Below are 12,106 nucleotides of genomic sequence, written 5' to 3' on the forward strand. Positions count from 1 at the left end.
CCATGAGCATGGGAGATGTTTCCATCTTCTGAGATCTTTAATTTCTTTCTCCAGAGACTTGAAGTTCTTGTCAAACTGATCTTTCACTTGCTTGGTTAAATTCACACCGAGGTAGTTTATATCATTTGTGACTATCATGAAGGGTATCCTTTCTCTAATTTCTTTCTCAGCTTGTTTATCCTTCCAGTAGAGGAAGTCTACTGATTAATTTGATGTGATTTTATATCCAGCCCCATTGTGGAGGTTGTTTGTCATGTTTAGGAGTTCTCTTGTGGATGTTTTGGGTCACTTATGTATACTATCATGTCAAATGTAAATAGTGATATTTTGACTTCCTGACTTTTTGTTGTCTAAGTGCTCTGGCTAGTACTTCCAGTACTATTTTGAATAAGTATGGAGAGAGTGGGCAGCCTTGTCTAGTCTGTGATTTTAAAGGGATTTCTTCAAGTTTCGCTCCATTTAGTTTACTCTTGGCTACTGCCTTGCTGTATACTGCTTTTACTATGTATGGGCCTTGAATTCCTCATCTTTCCAAGTCTTTATTTACCATGAAGGGATGTTGAACTTTGTCAAACACTTTTTTCAGTAACTAGTGAGATGATCATGTGTTTTTTTTTCCTTTGAGTTTGTTTATATAATGGATTACATTGATGGATTTCTATATATTAAACCATCCCTGCATTCCTGGGATAAAGCCTACCTGATCATGATGGATGATTGTTTTGATGTGTTCTTGGATTCAGTTTGTGAGAATTTTATTGAGTATATTTGCATCGATATTCATAAGAGAAATTGGTCTGAAGTGTTTTTCTTTGTTGTGTCTTTGTGTGGTTTAGGTATGAGTATTATTAAAGCCTCATGGAACAAATTGGGAAGTGTTCTTTCTGATTTTATTTTCTGGAAGTGTTTGAAGAGAATTGGTATTAGGTCATTGTTGAATGTCTGATAGAATTCAGCATGAAAACCATCTGGTCCTGGGCTTTTTTGGTGGGGAGACTTTTAATGAATGCTGCAATTTCTTTAGGGGTTATGAGACTATTTAGATTGTTTTCTGCTCCTGGTTTAACTGTGATACCTGGTATCTGTGTAGAAAATTGTCCATTTTCATCCAGATTTCCAGTTTTGTTGAGTATAGGCTTTTTTTTACTAGGATCTGATGATTTTTTGAATTTTCTCAGTTTCTGTTGTCATGTCTCCCTTTTCAGTTCTGATTTTATTAATTTGGATACTGTCTCTGTGCCCTCTGCTTAGTCTGGCTAAGGGTTTATCTATCCTGTTGATTTTCTCAAAGAAACAGCTCCTGATTTTATTGACTTTTTTGTATAGTTCCTTTTGTTTCTACTTGGTTGATTTCAGTGCTGCGTTCAATTATTTCCTGTCATCAGTTCCTCTAGGCTGCATTTGCTTCCTTTTCTTCTAGAGCTTTCAGGTGAAGTTGCTACTGTATGCTCTCTCCAGTTTCTTTTTGTAGGCACTTAGACCTATGATTTTTTTCCTCTTAGCACTGCTTTCATTGTGTACCATAAGTTTTGGTCCAAGACTTCATTCTCATTAAATTCTAAAAACTTTTTAATTTCTTTATTTCTTTCTTGATCAAGTCATCACTGAGTAAATCATTGTTCAGTTTCCAGGTATATGTGGGCTTTCCATTGTTTTTGTTATTATTGAAGACAGCCTTCAGTCTGTGTTGATCTGATAGTATGCAAGGGATTATTTCAATCTCTCTGTATCTGTTGAGGCCTATTTTGTGATCAATTATATGGTCTATTTTGGACAAGGTATCATGTAGTGCTAAGAAAAAGGTATATTCTTTTGTTTTAGGATGAAATGTTCTATAGATATCTCTTATATCCATTTGGATCATAACTTTTGTTAGTTTCACTGTGTCTCTTTATTTTCTGTTTCCATGATCTGTCTATTGCAGAGAGTGTGGTGTTGAAATCCTCCACTATTATTGTGTGAGGTGCAATGTGTGCTTTGAGCTTTAGTAAGGTTTCATTTATGAATGTGTGTGCTCTAGCATTTGCTATATAGATGTTCAGCATTGAGAGTTCATCTTAGTAGATTTTTCTTTTGATGAATATGAAGTGTCCTTATCTTTTTTTGATAATATTTATTTGAAAGTCCACCTTATTCAACATTAGAATGGCTACTCCAGCTTGTTTCTTGGAACCATTTACTTGGAACTTTGTTTTACAGCCTTTTACTCTGAGGCAGTGTCTGTCTTTGTCACTGAGGTGCATTTCCCTTATGCAGCAAGATTCTGGTCCTGTTTTCATATCTATTCTTTTAGTCTATGTCTTCTTATTGGGAAATTGAGACTATTGATGTTATAAGATATTAAGAAAAAATAATTGTTGCTTCCTGTTATTTTTGTTATAAGATGTGGAATTATGTTTGTGTAGCTATCTTCTTTTGGGTTTGTTGGAAAACACTTTCTTGCTTTTTCTACGTTGTAGTCTCCCTCTTTGTGTTGGAGTTTTTTGTCAATTATCCTTTGTAGGATTGGGTTTGTGGACAGATATTGTGTAAATTTGGTTTTGTCCTGGAATATCTTGGTTTCTACATTTATAGTGATGGAGAGTTTTGTGGGATATAGTAGTCTGGGCTGGCATTTTTGTTCTCTTATGGTTTGGATGATATCAGTCCAGGAACTTCTGGCTTTTATACTCTCTGGTGAGAAGTCTGGTATAATTCTTATTGTTACTACCTTTATATGTTACTTGTCCTTTTCCCCTGACTGCTTTTAGTATTTTTTCTTTGTTTTGTGAATTTGATGTTTTGATTATTATGTGACAGGAGGGATTTCTTTTCTGTTCTAGTCTATTTGGAGGTCTGTAGGTTTCCTCTATGTTCATGGGCATCTCTTTATGTTAGGCAAGTTTTCTTTAATTTTGTTGAAGGTATTTACTAGACCTTTTAGGTGGGAATCTTCACTCTCATCTATACCTATTATCCTTTGGTTTGGTATTCTCATTGTGTTCTGGATTTCCTGGATGTTTTGGGTTAGGGTATTTTTTTTTTTGCATTTTGCATTTTCTTTCACAGATGTGTCAATGTTTTCCATGGTATCTTCTGCACATGAGATTCTCTCTACTATCTCTTGTATTCTGTTGATGATACTTGCGTCTACAACTCCTGATTTTTTTCCCTAGGTTTTCTATCTGCAGAGTAGTCTCCCTTTGAGATTTCTTTATTGTTTGAACTTCCATTTTTAGATCCTGAATGGTTTTGTTTAATTCCTTTGGCTGTTTTGTTGTGTTTTCTTGCAATTCTTTAAGAGACTTTTTGTTTCCTCTCTAAGGGCTTCTACCTGTTTACCTCTGTTCTCCTATATTTCTTTAAGGGAGTTATTTATGTCCTTCTTAATGTCCTCCATCATCAACATGAGAAGTGATTTTAAATCTGAATCTTGTTTTCCAGTGTTATGGTGTATCCCAGACTTGTTATGCTGAGGGAACTGGGTTCTGATGATGTCAGGTAAACTTGGTTTCTGTTACTTATGTTCTTGTGCTTGCCTTTTTACATCTTGTTATCTCTAGTGCTACCTGCATTCACTGCCTCTGACTGGAGCCTGTCTTCCCAGTTATCTTGATTTTGTCAGACCTCCTCAGAGTCCACCTGTCTATGTGTTCCAGTGATCCTAAGAAACTAGTTGGAAGAGCTCATAGGCTCACGTTGCCTCTGGGATCCTGAAATCTTGCTGCTCTGAGTACAGTGGTTCCTCCAGTGCTCTGAGTGGAGTAGATCTAGGATGGGTCAGCTTATGGTGTCTTTATGGACACAGACAAGTTAGGTGTCTGCCTCACCCAAAAGGCAATTTCCTCATTTTAAAGATAGGTTATAAAGGAACAAGGATGGCCTGGAACTCTCGAGCCTTCTAGTTGAATTCCTAGATTTCTAGATTTCTAGATTTAATCTGAAATTTCAGTGAGAATCATCTTTATCATTTAATCCTTCTGCAGTATTTTAAATTATGTTTCACACATTATGGTTTTTGGATAATATGGACTAGAATTTTCTCTTTTAACTATATTTTACAAATTGTACTGGGGAAAGCTTCAGGCACACAAGCCCAAATTTGTAGCTGATGCCTTGTGTCCCGGAAGCCACAGATGATCCAGAAACCAAGGCTATAGGAATGTGTTTGCTTCAGTCTTGTTCAAGTTTTTAGACATTGTATAAGATGTATATGCATGTATGAGTTAAAGTATACAGCTGCCACAACTGGAAACTAGGATTAATGTCCTGGGCACAAATGATCCTGATGCAGGATAGACTTAGAAGTGCTGATGGATATATTGTCTCATCTCTTTATTCCTCTGGACTCCAAATCGTAATGAGAAACTCTTCTCCCTGTAGCCTATGTACACTTGGCTTCTCCTCTAAGACTCACATGGGCAGGTGCTCTCATTCAGTAGCATGGCTTTCCAAATGCTCTGGGGAAAGTTGTGAATTTGACTTATGTTTGGCATTTCAGATGTGGTATGGTTGTGTATGCAGGTGGCCATGAATTGACAGACCTTTTACCCCATTAACCATTTAACATAAGCCCAGCTTGCTTGTGCATGTCTCTAAATCATTGCATAGTACTCACAGACAGGGATCTCACAGGTCCTTCTTAGCCCTTCCCAGGAGAGATCAATCTGTTGAAAGGACAATTAGACTGGGTTGGGCCTATGACATTGACTCAATATTTTCTTAAAAGGCCTGAAAACTTGATCCTTATCTATTCCCTGAAACAAAACTCTGGTCAGACTGTATGCTCCTGAATAACCCTTCTGACTAGGCACACAATTAAGAAGAACAGAGATTGGTATCCTATGGGATAAAGGTTAATTTTTTCCTCTGTGGTTGCTTACAAGGGAGTCTACATGCTGAGAGTGATGGACTTTTGGCCTTAGACCATGAGATTGGATAACTGTGCAGACTGGATACTCCATTATTTCCAGAGCATGGGCTCTGGCCTTCTGATTCATACAATGTGTGAAAAATAGGGATTTCCAAAATTTAGCCTGAAATTATGTCCCCTAAATCTTTCTCCAGGTTCCTTCTGACTGAATATCTGTTAGGATGAGCACCTACAACCCTCCCACACTGGAGCAGCTGGCACTGGAGATGCTGGTGAGGAATGATGCCATAGACTTCTCTGATCTGGAATACCTGCCCATTATGCTCTTCCCACCACTCTTCATAGAGGCATTCAATAGGAAACGCACAGAGTTATTGAAGGCAACGGTGGCAGCCTGGCCCTTTTCCTACCTCCCTGTGGGACCATTACTGAAATCTGCTGATGTGGAGATGATGCAAGCTGTGCTGGATGGCATAGATCTACTGATGACCCAGAATGTTCCTCCCAGGTAGGCAAGAGCCAAAACAGCTACAGGGGAATAGGGTTAGTGGTAAGACACATGAGGGCAGAAAGACTGTGATCAAACAGGACAGAGAATAATGATGTCATTGACATGGGGATTTGTGGAAATACTATTCAAGGTGAAAGCTGATCTAAGTGAAACTCATAGTGGACAGCTCAGAGTACTAGTAGCCCTAGTAGGATGAGCCTTTCCCTGGCTTTCCTACAGACACTAGATATGAAAGAGACACAAGTCAAGAGCAACTCAATGGAGGGAAGTGGGTCATGTCTCCAGATGTGTCAGGAGCCATAATGGGTAAATAAAGCTAATAATTAGCAGGTGATCATCCTGGAATGGCTTGCCTTGGATTATTATATAATCTGCAACAAGTGAGCCCTTATTCAGCAAGGCTGTAAGGGACTTATATGAAGAAAGCTTCCTGCTATTGATATGCTTTTTCTATTATTAGAATTAAACATATCTAACAATCACTAAGCAATAGCACACCTCTTTGGAGCAGATATCTGCAGATCCACGAAGATGTACTGTCTTGGGTTGATGCTATATAGACAAATAGATGACTTCTTAAGTCTTGTTGGTGATCTTATAAGAATTCCTAAATTTATATAAATGATTATTATTAAGCTCTTTTGTAGTGGGACTGCTATTGAGTCCCTTTCTGATAGTCAAACTGCAATGAGATCTCTGCCTGTCTTCCATGTGTCATTAGTTGCTCTTAGATAGTAACCAGACTTTCTCCAACTCAGAGCACATTCCAAGAGGTTGTAAAACAATTAACCAAAGGTCACTAATAGGAAACTCATGATTTAGTATAAGTGCTAGGACAGAAGATATAATGTTGCCTGGGTTTATCTATACAAATCTTCATTAATTTCTTAGTTATAGTTTTAAACCTTCAGTGAACCTGTTGAGGTAGACAAGTGATAGATGTTTAACCAGATAATTACTACTAATGGATATGCATGTGAACATTCTCTGTTGTAAACTCTATTTCAATTTCTGATTTGATTTTTGGTGTGAACTTGTGATGAACTTTGTAATATGTGATCATGTGCTCTGAAAGATGTAGAAGTTCTGAATACAAAGACAAAAAGTAGTAGTAGTAGTAGCAGCTCTAAGTGTCTTTTTCTTCCTGAGACCTCAGACTAGCAGGCATAAGTTAGAGACCAGCAGTTCCCTCTGAGACAGAACAAAGGCCACATTGCCTTATCCTCTGCTGTTAGGCTACAGGTGTCAATCACCTAAGCCTGCAGTTTTCTACCCTCAGAAGAAGTTTCCTACTCTGTGCCTTTGCCACTACCTTCATGCATATAGTGCAGTGTCCTTGACAGCCTGGTATGAAGTGTTATGTTGGCACTGAAGTTAGACAAGTGGGACACAAGCTGACTCCATATTGGTTCCTGTTTTAAATTATGAAACTTTACGTATTTCCATCACAGAAGGAGGAAGCTACAAGTGTTAGACTTGAGAGATGTGCATCAGGATTTCTGGGATGCATGGGCTGGAAGAGAAGATGGAGCGTGCTCACCAGATACTTTGAGAAAGAAGCAAGGCCCAGAGAGTCTTCCTACTTATGCATTGACAAAACGATTGCAGGTGGTCACTTACCTGAACCTCTACTACTCTTTGGAAGAAGACCAAAAGTGCTTGCTCCAGTGGGCCAAGAAGAACGGTGACTCTTTGCAGCTAATCTGTCAGAAGATGACAATTTGTGTCTTCCCCATGGAGATTATTAAGGAGGTCTTGAATATTTTCCAGCCAATCTATATTGAGGAATTGGAAATATGCACACCTGAGGTACTGCCATTCCTAAGTTTATTTCCACATTTCCTTGGCCAGATGAGAAATATTACCAAATTCAATCTACATCAAATTGACTTCCAGTATAATCCCCTGGAGATTACCAGGGAGGTGTGTAACACTAAAATCAGAAGGGATATAAACACCTTGAAACCATGCACCTATGAGATCCTGTCTTTCCTACGTTTCTATCCACATTGCATTGACATGATGACAGATATTGTGAAATACTATCTACATGGATTTGATTCCAAATATACTGTTGTGGATACAGTGACAGATGTAAAAAAGTGTTCTGCAGAATTCTTTTCTCAGCTTGCCAAACTCGACCATCTCCAGAGTCTCTATTTGAATTGTTCCTTCATTCCCAATGACAACATGGAAATTTTGTTCAGGTAAGGAAGGATAGTGAACTGTTTCTGTTCTGGCAGAAAAACTTTCCTTTTACTAGGAACATGAGTGAACACCTGAGGTATGCCAGTCACAAAGGTTGTTACAATGACAGAATCATTACATTGTCGAAGTATGGAATGTTTGTTTTTAACTGAATTCACTTGGTTCATTCCTATTCCTTTAGCTGAGTCTGAGCTGGGGTAGGAGATATTGAGATAGCAGCCTTGCAAAAAGGTCCATAGTGTGGGTCAGATGCAGTAAGTGTGCTTTGCATATTCATTTTTGGGATCCAGGCAAAGGTAATGGAAGGAAACAGGACAGAGCAGAGAGCCCTGAGCTAGAGAGGCTCCACACTTGCCCTCTAGAAAGATATACAAGTACAGGAACCAGTTTGTTCCTCTATTGGAGTCTATCAGCCTCTAATTCTCCCTAAATGGAAGGATACTTTGAACACAAGTTGGGACTAAGTAGATAAGAAGTTTGTGACACTGGGGTGGGGATCATCAGAGTCAAGTGTAGAACCATGAAATCAAGGATGATGAGTGTGGAGATAGCAGCAACAAGAATAAACTGTGTAGGACACAGGACAGGATGTTGCCAGAACCTCCCTGTGCTAATCCTTTCTAGGTATGCTCTTCTGGCATGATGAGGCAAGCTGTAGTTCTTTGACAGAGTGAGTATGGAGAGTTGCAGATCTGTGGTCTGAGCCCATCCCACAGGATTGTAATATGCCTCAGTAGACAATGCTATGAGCAGACACCAACATGCTGTGTTTCCAGGGTGGACATTCAACAAAAGCACAGATTGACTACATATGTAGCTTCTCTGTCAATCTTACTAGTGTCCTCCAGCAACATGAGTTAGAACCAATGTCTTGTTTATACTCTAGATGTCTGAAGAGCCCCTTGGAGTCCTTGTCTATGTCTTTCTGCCGACTCTCGATGTCAGACCTGGAACACATGTCAAAGTGTCAGAGCCTCTATCAACTGAAACAACTGCACTTCAATGCTGTAGTGTTTTCTGAGTCATGTTTCAAGAGTCTCCGAATTCTCCTAGAGAATGTATCTGAAACTCTGCAGAGTCTGCAGTTTGAGCACTGCAGGATGAAGGACTCTCATCTCAAAGTCCTCTTGCCAGCCCTGAGCCAGTGCTCACAGCTCAACAGTATTAATTTTTACTATAACGACTTCTCCACTCCTGTACTGAAGGACCTTCTGCAATGCATGGCCAATCTGAACAACTTGACTGTAGAGGTGTACCCTGCCCCAAAAGAGTGCTATGATCCCCTGGGTGATGTTGTGGTGGAGAGGTTTTTTCAACTGTGTCCTGAGCTGCTACAAATGCTCATGTCCAAAAGGCAGCCCCAAAAATTCATGTTTGCTACAGCCACCTGCCCTCATTGTTTGGGATGCTGTGTCTATGACAGGGTTCCCAGCCCTTGCCTTTGTTGGCAGGTAATAGAAGATTGATTCTGGATGCTGAGACATGAAATCTGAAGGAGGACATTTACCACAGAATCCCTGAATTCATGGCTTTAGATGCAATAAAATCAAACCAATGTTCACTGGATTGAGACCTTGGGTGATTTGATATGAAGGACAATAGAATAGTAGGAACAGGGTCTTGTGAAATCAGAAAGACAGTTCTGCATGTCTAAATATGCCTCCATCAGGACAGGATCCACACTGGCTTCCCCATTTTGTAAATATAAGGCCAGTCTATGAACTGATTGGTCTCCTCTTGTGTGCTACCCATGTCATTGACCTCAGTTTTATGTTTGTGCTGTTCTATGACCTCCTGGTATATGATCAAGGAAATTATCATTGGAGCCTTGTTGGTCACAAAATGTATTAAAGTCAATTATGGCATTATGTTCTACCCTTTACTTCCCAATGTTGTCTCCTTTGTTACTTGCACAGTACTGTCAAACTAATTGTGAAGGGCTCTTAAAACCAGTCTGTATACTGAACCATCCTTGGAATGGGATGTGATTGTGAGCACAGAGGCTTTCCTACACAAGACTGTGCAAGTGAACACATTCTAGAAACAGGGTGTGGGGTTGTTGTTAGAACTTATGTTCCATCAGTGCTCACAGCAATGGGCTATTATGGGATTCCCTATGAACATAGGGCATCATGGTCCATCAAATTATTGCAGTTTTATCAGTGAAAGTGTCATCCGACAACACACCTTATTCAGCACTAGTAGAATGCATACTGTCTCCAATCCACTAGAAGATGAACCCTCTACTGATCTGGTCATTCACAGAAATGTAGAGAAAGAATGAGCAAGCCTGTCATGTCTCAGGCATATCTGGGATTCCTCTTCTCCATGCCATGCCAGTGTTCTTTAAGACAATGTAGTTAGTTCAGCAAGAAGTCCCCTACGGAGATTCATTCTGCATCTCCTGTATCATTACCTCTGGGTTCAGCCTAGGTCAAGACTGTTTTCTCAACCTTGGACCTCTGCCTCAGCAGTTCAGAGCACACACAGAGAGACACATTGTGTTTTAGGCTGTGTTATCGAGAAGATACCAGCCTATAGAGTAAACTCATCCTCTACTTCCAGCCAAATGAGTACCTGGTTTTCAGTTGGTATGCTACCTCAAATAGGGTACCTTACATTCAGGAGAGATGGCCCAGCAGATAGTGATTTCTACACTTTTAGACAATATAGGATCTTTTCTAGTACCTGAAGACTCCCATCCATCTAGCTGTCTGTAACTCTTCTCCCATTGGGTCCTATGCTCATTTCTTAACCCCTATATGATGCACATAAGTGCATGCTGGTGAAACATACACTTATATTTAAACAAATACACCTACAATAAATATTCACAGTTAAAAATTACTTTTTAGCACCAAACAACCAATTGGTTATCTTCCCTACAAAAATCCAACTCTTCTCTTCCTTGCTTTTCAGTATTCTACAGTTCTTTGTGTAGGGCTGAGACCCTAAAGCATTGTCTCTGTCTAGTTTGCTATGTTCACTGGTGTCATGCTTGTTCAGCTCCTATAAGTTCAACTGTGTTTTTCAAGCTTTGCCTATAGCTTTTCCCACTACTAGTAGATGCAATCTCACAGCACATTCACTGGTTCTCTAGAGCTTACAGTCCTCTTTCCACATCTTCAGCAATGATCTCTGTGTATTTTGCAGATGTACCCTTTGGTATTGATGTCCATAATTCTGCATCATCATTGGTTGTGGTGTTCTGTAGGGGTCTCTGCATCTTGAAAAGAGAAGTCTCATTTATGTTGGGTAGAGACTCTAAACATCAGTGGGTATAAGGGCAGATGTTTGTAGAGTGTTGTTAGGGATTATGCTTGTTTACTACACAAGTGCTTGTAGAATCTCCTAAATTGTCACCTCTGAAAACACACATGTATCTCTTAGTTGGAGTTTTATTGATGTGAAGAAACACCAGGATCAAGGCAACTCTTATAAAGGGAAACAATTCATTGGGGCTGCCTTACGGTTTCAGAGGTTTAGTTCATTGTTGCCATGGCAGAACTCATGGTGGCATGCTGGCAGACATGGTATTGAAGACAAAGCTGAGATTTCTATATCTAGACCCACAGGCAGCCTAAAGAATTAGCCACTAGGTCTGGCTTGAGTTTTGGAAACTGCAAATCCCACTCTGAAGTCACACTACTCATGCAACAGGGCCACACCCACATCTATTCCAAAAAGGTCATGTCTTCAATAATTCCATGCACTATGAGTCTATGGGGGCCATTTTCAGGCATCCATGGTATGAGTAGCTTCATACAGACTTAATAGATTATATTCAGGAATATATGTGTGTGTGTGTGTGTCTGTGTGTGTGTGTGTGTGTGTGTGTATTACATATACAAGTAAACACTTATGCTTGCAATAATAATTAGCTATTGTAGATAGGGGTTGCATGTTTGTTGGAGGTATAACTTGGAGACACTGGTCTTGTTGAAGGTGTAACCTGGATATGCTTGTCTTGTTGGAGATTAGCCTAGAGACTGGAGCTACACTCTGATTTTGTTGGGTGGGTGGCAAATTGAAAAGTAATAGTAAGTGCCAGCCTGTTTGTTTACCTGAGTTGAAACTTAGGTCAGGTCTTCTAAAACAGAGTCTGAACTTAAAATATTTGGCCTAAAGTGCATGGCACCCCATTGGTAATGCAGACATAGAGCCCAGGAAAATATTTCCTTCTCTCCTCCTTCCATCCCTCCATTTCTTCTTCTCTTTCTTTGTTTTGTATTGATATTTTAAGAGATAGTTTCTCTGATTAGTCCTGTGTATTCTGGAACTCCCTCTCTTGTTCATGCTAAGCATGAATTCAGTGATCCTCCTGCCTCTGCTTTCTGAGCACTTGGATTGAAGGTGTGCCAGCACCTGTTCCCAGTCCCTTCCTTAGTATCAGTCACCACAGATGATTGCCACAGCCACCAGAACAGGCCCTTAATTCTGATAGACTCTTTGTTTTGACAGGGACACAGGACAATGGGTCATAATATATTTGGATTCATGTTCCTCTCTTTCAACAACAGACTACAGATAGTGCT

General features: G+C 39.7%; 1 protein-coding gene across 1 annotated transcript; it reads left to right on the top strand.

The window, feature by feature from the left end:
- The first annotated feature begins 5,073 nt into the window (after nt 1–5,073).
- LOC117708712 (PRAME family member 12-like) lies at nt 5,074–9,037 on the top strand. Its single transcript, XM_034502588.1, has 4 exons — nt 5,074–5,360; nt 6,818–7,257; nt 7,429–7,570; nt 8,458–9,037. Exons 1-4 carry the CDS (start codon nt 5,074–5,076, stop codon nt 9,035–9,037), a joined length of 1,449 nt encoding a protein of 482 aa, XP_034358479.1.
- Nucleotides 9,038–12,106: the final 3,069 nt, after the last annotated feature.

This window comes from Arvicanthis niloticus, chromosome 5 (genome assembly GCF_011762505.2).
Source record: "Arvicanthis niloticus isolate mArvNil1 chromosome 5, mArvNil1.pat.X, whole genome shotgun sequence".
Taxonomy (NCBI): Eukaryota; Metazoa; Chordata; class Mammalia; order Rodentia; family Muridae; genus Arvicanthis; species Arvicanthis niloticus.

Coding starts and splice junctions, on each gene's coding strand:
- LOC117708712 (XM_034502588.1), top strand. CDS start 5,074: ATGAGCACCTACAACCCTCCCACACTGGAGCAGCTGGCACTGGAGATG. Junction 5,361..6,817: donor ACCCAGAATGTTCCTCCCAG/GTAGGCAAGAGC, acceptor CCATCACAGAAG/GAGGAAGCTACAAGTGTTAG. Junction 7,571..8,457: donor AACATGGAAATTTTGTTCAG/GTAAGGAAGGAT, acceptor TTTATACTCTAG/ATGTCTGAAGAGCCCCTTGG.